Here is a 15,159-nt window from a genome sequence, read left to right as displayed (position 1 = left end):
TTCTTAAGGTGTTATTGGGAAGTCAATCTATCTCTAAATCTCTGGTGTGTGTAGCATGTTTACTGTCTATAGTAAAAAGAGTTAGAATTTACAGTTTTATAAGGTGAAATTCGCCTAGAACGATCCGACATTAACAGAAGCATGTCGGTCGCGATCATCGAAAACTTATCATTATTCCTCTTTTCATATGTGCAGCTCCTTGGCTGCTGGAAATACAAATGTAGTACAAATCTCTGAAAAAGAAAAATGCTTTCCAGTCTCTGTACAATGTAAACTGAGGAAGACATTGGGGGAATATCATGGAGTGAAGTGGTAGGACCACTGCCTATATGAAGCAGCAAAGCTAAATTTAGACTAATAAGGTCCAATGTTAATAGCAGTGTGTAGCGCTTGTCTTCCAGCATACATTCCTTGATGACTCAAAGCCTCGTTCATTAACATTAACACATTTACTCGATTTGACTGCTGCACTGCTCTAGAGCTTCTCTGCCCTCTCACCAGATGCAGACGAACAACACTCACACTTGTACCATCAATAGTTGAGGATGTGTCTTCTCTCCCTCTGCTTGAACTCATTATGGTGGGAGATCCATTCGATGACACCCTTTGTCTGCAAATTGGACAACTAGTGTGGGATTGCAACCACATATTTATGCACTCTACATGAAAGCTGTGATTACAACTGTTCAAAACCCTAATTTTTTCATTCTCTTCAAAGTTAGAGAGACACACTACACATTCGAGATCTTCGCTCATACTCTGTGATTTATATTCAGCTATAGGCAGACCATCCAGAGACTCTTTATCCAAACCCCTGTTTTCCATAGTTGGGAAATCATTGTCTGGGTGATCAAATCCATTACGCCTTGATCGAGCGTAGCAACAATCGTTACAGATAGCTTTTATTATAATTGCAAGAGCGAACAAAGGGGCTATGATTAATAACACTGATACATGGCCTAGCGCAGATTGAATCTGGGAAGTAACTGAAGCAGCCATTGCTATAGCAAACCAGGAACTCTACAAAAATACGTTTTGTAGATCTTAACGTTCGAATGGGCTTTACTACTTTCTGTTTTCTTTTGAAATGGAAGTGTTGGAAATGTTTCAGATGAAGAAGATTATGTCGAGTGGCTGCCAAGGTCGTAGGGGCCACAGGGGAAGAACACAGCCATTGGGAGGCATTTTCATATGATATTCCATTTCATATCGTGTGAATCTTTGTGATGTAAGGGTATGGTATCTCTCCATTGGTAATGAAACAAAATGTGGTTTACCTATTATTCTTCTTAACATGTACTGAATTGTTGAAAGGAACTCTCCATCCAGAGGGCAATTAAAAAATGGTTTCTGTCTCTCTCAGAACTAAAATATTTATTTAAATACCGTTGTAATGCTTGAAACGGCTTCACAACTTTGATGCCTTCAGCTTGTCCGCATTGAAAATGAAAAAATGCCCAGGCCGGTTAATTCAGCTTCTACTGTTAAGTAGTGTGTTTATGGGGTGAACTATTCATGTGAATAGAATAATAGCGTGTTTATCTAGACTTTGGCCTGGATGCTTTATTATGTCAATAAGTTTCCTTGCATAGCTAAATTTTTATGAGGGTTTCGAAACTATTTTATAATTTCAATTTTTTTAATTTATCCTTTGAGTCTCAGGAATCATCTAATCTCTTCTGTTAGTGACACTGAAATGCTATGCCTTCTGGTATCACATGGACTTGGAGAAAACTGGAAATTGTGTCTTCCACTGAAAGCCCTCTCACCAATGGAACCAGTCCAAGAGACCTTCATTATTTTTTAATTTTAAATAGTCATTTTGTTGACAAATTATTTATATATATCATTTTTTGAAAATAAATTGTTTATTAATTGGGTGTTTCTTTCCAAACTTCTAAGTAGTTTGTACACATTTTTTTTTCAGTTCTTTTCATATTTTTCATGTTATATTAATTTATTCATTATAATTTATAACTATTTAGTAAAGATGGTTTGTTCAAATTGTTATAAACTAGTATATCTATATTTAAAAAATATAGGTAAATTATGCCCCGAGATATCTTATAATAGAAAGGAATCTGACGATTGCAACAATACTAGTTGTATACAAGAATTTCAAAAATATAGATAATAATAGAGTTTTAAATATTATGGCACTCTTCCACTATCATTTGAATATAATGGTTTCATATAATTGGAGACAAGTGGCGAGGGTTCTATTTTATTTGGAGTAATAAAATAACACCACCACAAAAACCAAAAGATGGTATATTTCACGCATTTATCCGTCATTTGCATGTCAAATTGTTTCAAAATTGAATTTTTGTTTGGGGACATTTTGATGTCATTGTAGATGCCTCTAGACGTAATAAATAATATTTTTGTGTAAGAAAAAGTTTATGTTTTTTATTTTTTTTATTTTGTACATCCATTTATGTGGATTTATTTGATGTATAGATATAAAATATAATATAATTCTATTTGAATTCTCACTGATCTTAAATTTTGATATGCATTATTTCTCAATTCAAAACTTATTTAATTCCATTCATAATAATTTTTTTTATCTTGAACAAAACATCAATATAATTATTCTCCCAAGACTAGAAGCATATTTACAACTCTATTTAAAGAATTCAAAGTTTTACTATATTTACAACCCTATTTAAAGAATTCAAAGTTTTACTATTTATCAAAGTGTATATATGAGAACGAATTAAGATGGCGTTCTCGCGAGGCTACGAAGGAGGTCGAGCTAGGGTTTCACGGCCCTAGCTACAGGCAGCGCTGGTGTGGGATTGCACGGGGTGGGGAAGAGCTGGGATTCAAGGGAAGACGGAGGAGGAAGGCGGTGGGAGGGATCGGTGGTGGTTGTGGGAGTGGTCCCCGAGAGGTGGGAGGGCTGCACGGGGGTGGGGTTCTGCTGCTGCGGCCGAAGCTTTCCCAAGGGTTGGGGTTTCGAGGTGGGCCATTCCTTGGTGGTGTGGGTGAGGGGAGTGGTTTTTGGGTGCTGAGCCCCGTGGGGAGATCTTGGGGTGTTGGCCCTCGGTTGTACCCCTAGTTCTTTTTTTATTTTTGTGTGCCCGATGGTGACGTTGGGTGGGGAAGCCTCGCAGACGGTTCCAGCTATGGATTTCCATGCTGTGGTGGGTTCAAAAACCCCTTTTTAGAATATAAAGACTTTTAACAATAACCTATTCTCCTCGAATTTGGGCTCTGGGAGTGCTGGGAGCTCATGCATGGGGAAAATTAATGGTTGCCCTGAGAGATGCAGTGAGAGGCCGAAGCTGATCATCCCTCCGGAGATCATAGCTGATGACATTGAATACTTTTCAAATCACTCGCTATACTGTAAGTTCCTGGGATTGAGGGTATCATTGCAATTTTTGGAAAACTAGGCGCAGTAGACATGGGCACCGAAAGGGGAAATAGAGATTATGCTATTGGCAAATAACTATTTTATAGTTACGTTCAACTGTATGGAGGATCGCAATAGGGTTTTTGAAGGAGGTCCGTATTTTTACAACCAGGTGGGATTATATATCAAACCTTGGCATGTGGGGTTCAATCCTTCGGAGGAGCTCCCAAATAGAGTTCCGGTGTGGGTTTGATTACCACGTCTTCCGGTGCAATGTTGTCGAGAGGATGTGCTATAGATGCTTGCGGCTCTACTTGGGAGACCAGTAGGACCCTCGTCACAAACTCTAGGGAGAAAGGTAATGACCTATGCTCGTATCTGTGTTGAAATAGATCTTAGTAAACCCTTGCTAGATGCTGTAGATATGTGTGTAGGATCTTACTCATGGGTTCAACATCTAGATTACGAGACTTTACCATTCCATTGTCATCTGTGTCATGAGTATGGTCATCTTCAGCGTAAGTGCCCTAGATACAAACCGGTAGTGAGACAACCTCAGCAGTCAGAACCGAGCCTTCACAGGGCTGAGAAAGGGAAAGTTGTCTTGTCGGGTGTGGTAGAGGGTGCTGATGGCTTTGTCCCAGTTAAAACAAAGAACAGGAATAGAGGACAAAAGAGACCCTTATAGGAGAGAAGGGAGGAGGATACCTTTAACAAATTTGAGGCCCTGGATGACCTAAGCCATTAGGAAGTTAACCCGAGGTTTACCCCTTTAGGTCAAGATGCATCAGGAGGGGTTCTAGAAAATGTGATGGAGGAATCTTCCCAGGCCTTGCTAGTGGTTGGAAGCTAGCAGATGGAGATGGAACAGACAGTAGGGGCTCAGTTGGGCCTGGCTCCTGTTATCGAGGGGAACTTAGCCAAGGGGTAAGGTTCTCCAATAGCTTCGAAAGTGGAACTGGTTGGGGTTAAAAGTAATAAGTCAGCCGTCCACTTGGGTCTACATTAGAGAGATATTAAGAAAAGTGCGTTAGAGAAGAGCTCAAAGGTTGGCAGAAAGAAGGATCTGGAGAAGATCAAATTGATGGGTGAGAACCTGGTTGAGTTAGGGTCAGTGAAGACTTTGGACTCACACTTTTCCAACCCACCTAAATGATTGTGCTCTCATGGAATGTAAGGGGCTTGAACAGCGGCCCTAGACAAAAAGTTGTTCGAGATATGATTAGGAATCACTAACCTGATGTCCTTTTCTTGCAAGAAACTAAACTTACTATGGATAATATGATGGGTCTCATACCAAAGTTGTGGGGGTGAGGCGAGTGTCAGTGTGTTGGGGTGGCTGGTTCCTCGGGAGGGGTGGCCTATCTATGGAACCCTTTAAGGTTCTGCCCTATCTGGTGGGTTGCTTCCAGATCCTCTTTAACCGGCGTGCTGGCTAGTCTTGAGACTGGAGAATTCGTCTTGTTTTTTAATATCTACGCTCCTACTGATTTTCAGGGTAAGCAAAGCTTATGGTCACATGTGTCAGGTATGCGCAGGTTGGCCCCTCTTTATCCTTGGATTATGGTAGGAGACTTTAGTGCCATCCTGAAGTTGAGTGAAAAGAAGGGGGGCGTAATGCGGTTGGAACCTTCTTCCTTCCTTTTCTAGTATAGTATTTCCTTGCTGCAGCTTGTTGATGTCAAGCCTAGCAATGGTTTGTTCAGTTGGAACAATAGGAAGGTGGGAGAGAATTGGATTGCTGAACGATTGGATCAGTTTCTGGTCTCCTATTTTTGGATTGGTGGGGGGTGGTCCACAAGTTCTAAGATTCTTGACTGGAGAGGGTCGGATCACTGGCCCATCAAGCTGGTTTCATCTTCGGCTTCATTCGCCTTCATTCAAATTCCAACTTATGTGGCTTCAAGACCCATCATTATTGGTTCTTGTTGCGAACTGGTGGAGGAAAGGGAGACCAACGTTTGGCACTACCATGTACTCTTTTGCCAAGTAGCTGCAATTTGTTAAGCTTCAGCTTAAATAGTGGAACCGTCAAGGTTTTGGGAACATTTTTCATGAGAAGAAAGCTTCTCAAGTTGCGCTAAATGAGATCACCAGTAAAATTAGGGAGCATGGGTTATCTGAGGAATGACTTAGAGAGGAAGACAGGGCTATCAAGGTGGTTGAGGAATGGGAGCTTCGGGAAGAGGTATATTGGAAGCAAAGAGCTCGTATTGACTGGCTGAAGGAGGGGGACAAGAACATTGCTTTCTTCTTCAACTCAGTGAAAGCAAGAAGACACGGAAATTCCATTCCTGCAATGGTTAATGACAGAGGTGAGCAGTGCTTATCCTTGCAGGAGATGTCAAGGGAGGCTCTCCAGTTTTTCTAGTCCCTCTTTAGGGAGGACTCTCAGGGGGAAATAATGGAGGAGAATCAGGTTCTGGATTGTATCCCTTCTCTTGTCTTGAGGGAGATGAATGAACAACTTTTGTGTCCTATTTTACTGGAAGAACTGGAGAGGATTGTCTTCCACATGAGGAAAGGTAAGGCTCCTGGACTGGATGGGTTCCTAGTTGAGTTCTTTCAAGAGTTCTGGGATACAATTAAGATGGATTTATTGGAAGTAGTCCAGGAGTCCCAAAGGAATAAACAGATGCTTAGGGCATTGAATGCGACATTCATTTCCCTAATCCCCAAGTGCAAAGGGGCTGATTGGCTAGGCCAGTTCCACCCGATCTCCCTCTGCAATGTGATTTATAAGATCATCTCTAAGCTGATAGCAGATAGATTGAAGGAGTGTTTGGGGAAAGTTATTTTTGAGAAGCAGAGTGGGTTTGTGGAAGGGCGCCAAATTCTGGATGGGGTGGTCATCGCTATAGAGGCCATTCATTCTATTGCAACATCCAAGGAAAAAGCTATGTTTATCAAGATGGATATGGCCAAGGCGTATGATAGAATTCGGTGGTCCTTCCTTTAGAAGATCCTTAGGGCTTTTGGTTTTGCAAAAGAATGGATCTAGTGGGTTTTGAGTTGTGTTACGTCCACCTCTTTCTCTATGCTCATCAATGGAGACCATACTGAGCTATTTGGTGCTTCTAGGGGTCTCTGCCAGGGAGATCCTCTCTCCCCTTATTTATTCATTCTTCTTGCTAAGGGTCTAGGGAGGCTGATTAAGCATAATGTGGGTCAGGGTTCTATTCAGGGTTGGAGATGGGGGAATGACTTGCAGCTGCAGCCTCACCTGTAGTTTGTGGATGATACAGCCCTGATGGGGCTTGCACAGATCAATGAAGCTTCAAATCTGCGTAGGGTCCTGGATGTGTATCTTGCAGCATCTGGCGAGATGATCAATGAGGATAAATCCTCCATCCTCTATTTTAACACTCCTGAGTCTATTCAAAGGAGGATTGCTCTTATCTTGAGATTCCAAGTCGACTCCCTACCCTTGACGTATTTGGGTATTCCTATTTCTCCTAGCAACCCCCCTAGGGAGTCGTGGTAGGGGATCTTGGACAAATTTCGCTCCAAGGTTAAACACTAGACTCATAGATGGTTGTCCTTTGTGGGGAGGGTTATTCTGATTCAGTCGGTGGTTCAGGCTTTGCCGACTTATCGATGTATGCTTCAAGTGGCTCCTAAGTGGTTCTTGAAGGGTTTGGACTCTCTGGCTAGGAAATTCTTATGGGCTGGTAATCTCACCTCCTCCAAATGGAGTCTACTCAATTGGGACCTGGTGTGTAGGCCGAAGCGGGTTGGGGGGCTCAGGTTAAGGCAATCTATTCTTTTTGGGGAAGCACTTGCTATTAAATTGTATTGGAGGTGGTGTGTTGAGCAGGACCAGGGCTGGGCCAAGATTTTGGCCAACAAATATATGCAGAGGATCCCGATGGAGGAAATCCCCAGATATCCTCTTGAAGGAAAGGGCTCATCGATCTAGTACACTCTCAAGAGGGGGCCTTCTCTCATTAAGGCAAGGTTGTTCTAGATCTACAGAATGGGGGAAGAGGTTCGTTTATAGAATGATTCATGGGATGGATACCCTCCCATTCTTGATCAATTTCCTAATCCTGGAAACTTGGGCCAGAGGTTCTTGGAAGTTGGATGGTCAAGGGTGAGTGACTTTAAGGAAATCTACAGGTGTGGTCGGCTGGAATTGGAGTGATGGAAGAATCCTAATGAGTGGCCGGTGGTTGGGATGAAGGAAGAGTGCGTGGAGTTGCAGGGCATTTTGGCAAATAGACACTGCAGCTCTCTGAAGGGTAGGGATGGGCTTTCTTGGTCTCCAAATCCCAAGGGTTTTTTTTATGTGGCTAGTTGTTACTGAGAATTGTTTAGCCAAAGACTGGAGGGAGGAGAAGTGAACTGGTGGAAACAAGTGTGGAATAAGGCTTCTTGGCCAAAGTGTAACTGCTTCGCCTGAACTTTGGCTTGGAATAGATGTCTAACTTGGGACAATATCCGCAAGTGGGGATTCTCAGGGCCTTCTATCTGTGTTTTATGTGGTAACAGAGAGGAAGATTCCTCACACCTATTTTTTAGGTACCCCTTCTTTATGCTGATCTGGCACTATTGGTGCAGGGTGTGGAAGCATCCTTGTGTCCATGTGGATTCTCTGGTGGAGTTTTGGAGTAGGTTGGGTAGACCTCCTACGTCATCCTCCTTCCTCCAGAAGGTCTAGTCTATTGGGCCCATTTTCAGTCTGTGGTAGATCTGGCTCAAAAGGAATAGGAGGATCTTTCGGGAGGCCAAACTGTTTGTTCAACAAGTTTGGAATAGGATCATTGGTATGATTCGGGAGACAGTGGAAGTTAAGTGTGAGGTGAACTTCCCATTGGGTAGAGATGAGACAGATATTGTGAGTAGGCTGGGATTGCAAGAGTTGGCTCCTGACTCTGCTTGTGTCAGGAAAGGTAGACGGGCTAGGAGGAAGGTGCAAAGGGTCAGGAAGTGGACACCCCCTCAGGATGAGTATATCAAGATCAACATGGACGACTCATCTAGGGGCAACCAAGTCCCTCCTGGTGTTGGGGGTGTTGGCAGGAATAGTAGGGGAGAGATTGTTTTCCTCTTTTTGGAGCATAAGGGGTATCAGTCTAATAATCTTATGGAGGGTTTTGTGATTCTTTATACCCTTGAGTGGGCTTTGCTGAGGGGTTTTAGGAAGGTGATTTGTGAATCAGATTCACAGATTGTTGTTAACTTGTTATCTGATCAGAAGGCGAGTGGGATACAGTGGCAGTTGGCAGGGATTGTTCAGCGGATTCTTCAAATTAGCTCTTTAATGGAGTAGGTGTCCTTCATCCATATTCCCCGTGAATGGAATGGTGTGGTAGACTGTTTGGCCAAGTGGGCATCAGAGCATGATAATGAGTGGAAAGTGGAAGGCTGGGAGCATCTCTTTGGGGATTACTGCCAGGAAATGTAGATGATTATCACTAAGGACTTGGGTGGCCTGGATGTTGGTTGATTTATGTTTGGGCTAGTTGTCCCTCTCGGGGGCCTCAAGGCTTTGATTCTTTTTGTAATGCTTGAATTTGATTCTCAATAAAGTTTTTACCCTTTTGCTAAAAAGTGTATATATGAAATTTATAATATGCATCAAGTTTTGTATATAAAAAGATATTGTTGAAAGGACACTTTCCCACATAATGACATATGTCAATTTTCTCTTTGCTTGTAATTTGAATCATTTTTTGTTATTGTCATGTGTATTGAAAAAGTTTGTATTAAGATTAAGACATGTTTTGTCAACTAAAAGCTTATGTTTTTCTATGAAAGATATGTTAAAACTAATATTATGATGAAAATAATCTTTAATAATTTTTCATTGTACTATATGTAGAAAAATTTAGTTGTTTGCTTATATTTGTGTATACTACCTTTTAAAATATGGTTCTATACACTATTACACAATGTTTCTAATATTTGCATTGACTTAATCTTTGCTATTCATAATTGGCATCAATTAGGTTAAGCTTGTATTTTTGTCATTATTATCTACAGACAAAAATATGATAGTGTGTCTTCACATTTAAGTGATATGAATGCATATTAAAAAATGTTATGTTGACATGATCATTTTAAAATAACAAATAAAATTATTATTCCATTGCATATATATGAAGATATGAAAGTATATAGATACAAAGAGATAGATATAAGATAAAATGTATAAGAGATGAGAAAGGTATGAATATATATGTAAGAAAGAGCAAAGGGAATGATTTACTAAAAGTGTCATAACCCTCTTTTCCTAACAACTTATTATTATTATTATTATTATTATTATTATTATTATTACTATTATTGATTCTATGAGTAATGTTAGATTGACTAGATAAATTGAATATGAATGGAATTCTAGATAAAAAAGAATTAATAAGTGAAGACACATATGAGGTCATAAGATTTATTTATAAATTATTTATTCTAGCACATGTCGTAGGAGAATTTGGGAATTTTCTAGAAGAGTCTTTTCAAATTTATGTTCTTGCATGTAACTCCCACTATGTCAACAATCAATGTTGCATGAAAAAACAATTTTAGAAAATAATCTCCATTTCAATTAATTCTTTCGAAAGTGGAATATGGTGCACTCTTTCTATATATTGTATGTCAAACTTTTGATAGGGGTGTTCATGGGTTTTGGTGTGAAATAATTTCTGAAGTTCTTGTTAATAGTAATAGGATTTTGTTTGTAGTCACATTTCATTGTAGAATTATTGAATTTTCTCTTGAAGAATTCTCACCAAGCTACAATGAAGGATCTAAGAAGGCTAGAGAGGATTCGACATCAAAAAAAAGCTTCATCAATCCAGGTTCCCTTCTATGCATTATTATTTGTATGTGTGAAATTTGTATTTTCAAAAGGAAATATATTTTACCTCTATTAGGTTTTTTTTTTAATTTTTTTTTATTTTATTGTATGAAAATTTTGCTTCATAAAAAAAGTCATCTCTTAATTATTTCGAAAGATTAATCAAAAAGAAAAATCTATTTTTTTTGCATTGATAAAAATTCTTTCCAAATATGCATATGCAGATTCCTTTTTATTTATTTAATTTGTTTTAGAGAAAAGAAAGAAAATCAGATTTCTTTTACTTTTTGCGTTTCTCAATTTTAAAAAAAATCTAGGAAAAGATCTATGAGAAATCTTTGTATTTGATTTTCTCTATGAGTAATTTTCTTCTCCTTTTCCTCGGAATGTGCATAGAAGAAAAAAAATTGAACAACTTTTTTTTATGTGTGTGTGTGTTATGAAATCCCTTCTCTGTGTTAATTAAAACCTTGTTGTTGTTATTTTTAATATGATGTAGAACCATTCATCTCTCTTGAAATCTGTGGAAATCCAAGTTCTTCTGTCTGTGAAATCTGTGAATGTTCATCTCTCTTGAAATCTATCTTTGGGAAATTGTTTATGTATTTTTATTACTTAATTGAAAACACTACCACAGAATATTTATTTATTCCAAATTACCTCTCTCTGAAACCCTTTCTTTTCTCTGTGGATGATTTCCTTTGAGACCATTCTCTCCCCAAAACATGCATGAAAATATAGGTTAATTTTTCTTTGGAATTCTTCTCTGTGAAGCAATTTATTTTGGAAACTTAATCCAAGAATGCATTGAGAAATTTTAATAATCTCTGAAAAAACTTGCTACAGATTCATATCTACATCAAATGTATTGTAAATTTATTCCTTGTGGAAAAAAAAAAAAAGAGAAAAAAAAAGAAAAGAAAACCATTTCTAGAAAAAAAATAATCTCTCTGCCAATAATTTTATCTTCTAGCAAAAAAGTTTTATGTCTCTACGAATTTATGTCTTTGTGAATATATATATATATATATATATATATATATATATATATATATATATATATATATATATATATATATATATATATATATATATATATATATATATATGTTTATCTGTGTTATTTATTTATTTTCATTCTAAGTCTATTTAGTCTCTGTGTAAAATTTAATAGAACTCAAATGAAAATATACAAATAGTCATATATACAAAATATACATGCAGTAATAATAAATTTATAAGAGCATTTTAATTGTGTTTAGAGGCGGCAGGGGTGAGGGCCTATGGGCCCCCACTACCCCACTTTTCCTTTATTCAAAAGCAGAAATAATTAAAGACTACATTATAAATATATAAATTCAGTTTTAGTTATTTATTTATTATTGTTTTAAAGAGTAATAAATGAATTAATCCTACTTCATATTTATTAGTGAAAATAAGAATTATTAATATTAAATTTTGTTATGTGATACAAAAACTTGAATTATATGGGGTGATTTATAAATAAAATCTAATTACAAATTAAGTTGGTTTTAAAGAGTAATAAATGAATTAATCCTACTTCATATTTATTAGTGAAAATAAGAATTATTAATATTAAATTTTGTTATGTGATACAAAAACTTGAATTATATGGGGTGATTTATAAATAAAATCTAATTACAAATTGAGTTGGCTAGTTCATGAATATAATTTTATTAATATAAAAATATGTAATTTTTTTTTTACCATTAAAGGGGATAAATTTGGAGGGTTATTTTGTTGAAGGATTGGGGTTCTTCAATCTTGCTAAATCAAGGGAATTAAATTCATAGATGGGCTTGTAACTATATGTATAGTTTAGACTCATTTAAATAGTTATTTGGTTCGCATTTTTATCCTATTTTAAATTATTAAATTATATTGATTAAGATTGTATAAAGGGACCTTCTCTCTAAGAAATCATAGCCACCTTAGTCAATTATTTTTTTCAAGGAAATTATTCAAATTTAATTTAACTAATCCTCATTTAAGACAATGAACATTTTTAATCTTCCTATGAGTTATATTATTATTGTTATCATGCAAGTTACATCATATAAGTTAATTATTGCTTCCATGCAAGTTACACATTATTGTCATCATACTAGGTACATATCTATGATTATCATGCACGTTACACAATTGATGTTATCATGCAAGCTGCAAGATGCTAGAAATAATAGTCCTTCTCATTTTGAATATAAATCTCTTAGTAGTAGTAGTAGTAGTAGTAGGTTGGATATTGGATTGTTCTTTATTTGATTCCAAGATGCAGAATAAACAAGGGATTTAGTATAGCCAAACCTAATAATAGTCAAATTTATCTTCTAACTTTGAGGAAGCATAAGAATAGAAAAAGGGAGAAGTTACATTTAAATGTAAGGGTGAATCTCATAGTAAAGATTCATATAATCTACATGTTATAATCTAGAACGTTGAAATTAAGTGGGAAGTGCATAAAGTTTATAAGAAAACAAAGAGAGTTATCAAATCTGAAATCATTTTACCATGAGACTTGACTTAGCTCGTGAACCTCAAATCAAGTATTTGTCTTTTGTTGTAAATGTCTAATGAAACTTAGCTTCGAAGATTGAATGAGTTAAAAATTGTTATTGTTGGATTCTTACCTTAATGTGGGTTTTGAGAAACTTATTCCATGATAACTTAGAAGATTAAACAACAATTTTAATTGAGGAAGATCTAGGAGAAAACCTTAGCCCCCATCTAATAATTTGAGATTGATAAAGTTATTATTTCTAAAAAAATTGCAAGGGTTAAATTGCTTCAAGTGGTAGAGTTAGTTAGTTATCTCCTTATAATCTGCAAAAGGTTTGACATTGGTTCAAGAATAACTAAAAACAAAAAAAAAATTACATTTATTTAGGAACTTTTTGTTATTTGGTTAATTGGGATTATTTAGGAACTTTTTTGTATATTCATTAATTGGAATTATCTAGGAACTTTTGGTATATTGGTTAATTGGAGTTATTTAGGAATTTTTGTATATTGGTTAATTGGAATTATTTAGGAACCATATTCATATTGGTTAATTAAAAGTTGTTTGATTGGGATTATTTGACAGACATATTCATATTGGTTAATTAGCATGAAATCTGTCTCTCTCCTAACCCTTTTTTTTCAAACATGAGTAATGTGGTTATCAAGATCATTTCCCCTTCGAGTAAGTAAGCACTAAATTGGTTGTTAGCCTTCTTGTAAGAAATTCAGTATCTTTGATGTATTGAGTTCTTATTTAATGTGTAATAGTTAGTAATTCAAGTCATTTTGTAAGTTATTTCCGACGAGAATCATAGCTCTCAATAAATTTGAACTTTCGTGTATTTAGTTCAAGAATAGAATTTTTATTTTTTTCTTTTATCATAGTTTCTTTTTTCATGAGAAATTTACCCCAAAGTAGTTGATTTGTTTATGTTCCTTTTAATTATATCTTAGTTTCAATTGCAAGCAATAAATTTATTTTTTTCACGTAATAGTTTTGTAATTGATAAGTGTAATGTGTATTCAAGCTTTCATGAACTTATGGTTCATTCCTAGTTAGATAACTAAATAAGTGGAGCTGAAAGAAAAAAACTAGCAGCATTTGGTATATATGGTGCCTCTGGGTCACACTTACGGGTAATATCATCATGTTGAACTATTGCGCTTAATGCCTAATAAAGCTACAACAATGATGTTTGTGGCATCATCCCTATAAATCGTCGGGAAGTAATAAGGGTCATATGGAAGTTAAAATCCAAGGGGCGGGTAATCCCCCTTGAATCGATTATATAAAAAGATTAATTTTTAAATGAATTTACATTTGATCAGTTAAACTTTAGATAACCCCATTAGGGTTTGGATGTGTGTGAAGATCTTGAAAATTCATTTTATCTTGATGATTCCAACAGATGATAACAGACTAAGGGTGACGTATTTTATAGGAAATACGACTTAGTTGTTTTAGGCCACAAGAAAAAGACGATCTTGAGTCCTTTTTCTATAGAGCTACCGTCGTGGGTAGCAACCGCAAAGAAACTGTCTAGAACATTGACCCTAGAAAGGGTTGCGTACCCACCATATAGTTTACATTAAACCATAGTTTAGAAACCAGAACTACATACTATACGCCTTGAGCTCGTGTCAAAATGGGTATGTAGGCAGTCTAGGGATGAAGTTGTCCCTTGTACTCAGGCGTTCGGGGATGGGGAGTAGTATTTTGTTATGGGTGAGTAGTTGGTTCTCGACGCTCCTTGGTCTTTTAATAAAATGGTGCAAATATTAATTAGAAGGTTGAAATTAATTCAATGCATACTCAAAAGGAATCTCATATGGATTCGCTTGACTTCCCTAGGCTTTAGGCCAAATTATGAGGCGGACTCAAGCTTGTTTATGTAATTACTTTTATATTCATAAGGACAGGGACCTTGGTGCACTCCTAGTAGGGGAGTGTAGTCTTTAGAGTGTGGCTCAGGACCCGGATGGTCCTGATGAGTCTAATGTATCTGGCCAGAGCATATCCTATTCCTATGAATAGATGCCTACCCCGTTTGGGTAGATGTCTATCCCGGATTGCATAGATGAAACCTCTTATCTCGTATGGACAAATGCCTAACCCCCATGGTTAGATTCCTAACCCGTATGGGTAGATGCCTAGTCCCATATAGATAGATACCTAACCCGTATGGTTAGATGCCCATCTCGATTGGATGAATGCCTATCTCATTTTGATAGATGTACCTTAGTATGTAATTGAATAAAATAAATAAAGAAGAATAAGTAAGAATAAGAAATCAATATTTTTTTATATTCAAAAAAAAAAAAAAAAAATTAGTTGAGTTTTTGGATTAAGTTAAGTAGGTTATTACATGTGTTATCAGAGCGAAGGTTCAAGTCTACGCCTTTCGCTCACCTCAACTTATGCAATCTTGGAGACCATCTTGGTAGTAGTTGGAAGTAGTAGAGATAAATTGATTGAATA

General features: G+C 36.7%; 1 protein-coding gene across 1 annotated transcript; it reads right to left on the bottom strand.

Moving 5' to 3' along the window:
- Window positions 1-354: 354 nt before the first annotated feature.
- Window positions 355-999, bottom strand: LOC131057305 (putative RING-H2 finger protein ATL62). The gene has a single exon (XM_057991456.1). The coding sequence runs from the start codon at window positions 997-999 to the stop codon at window positions 355-357; it is 645 nt and encodes a 214-aa protein (XP_057847439.1).
- Between the last annotated feature and the right edge of the window lie 14,160 nt (window positions 1,000-15,159).

This window comes from Cryptomeria japonica, chromosome 7, assembly GCF_030272615.1.
Source record: "Cryptomeria japonica chromosome 7, Sugi_1.0, whole genome shotgun sequence".
In the NCBI taxonomy this organism is placed as follows: Eukaryota; Viridiplantae; Streptophyta; class Pinopsida; order Cupressales; family Cupressaceae; genus Cryptomeria; species Cryptomeria japonica.
Note: the sequence above shows the minus strand (reverse complement) of the source record. Positions and strands in the feature narration are given on the sequence as shown.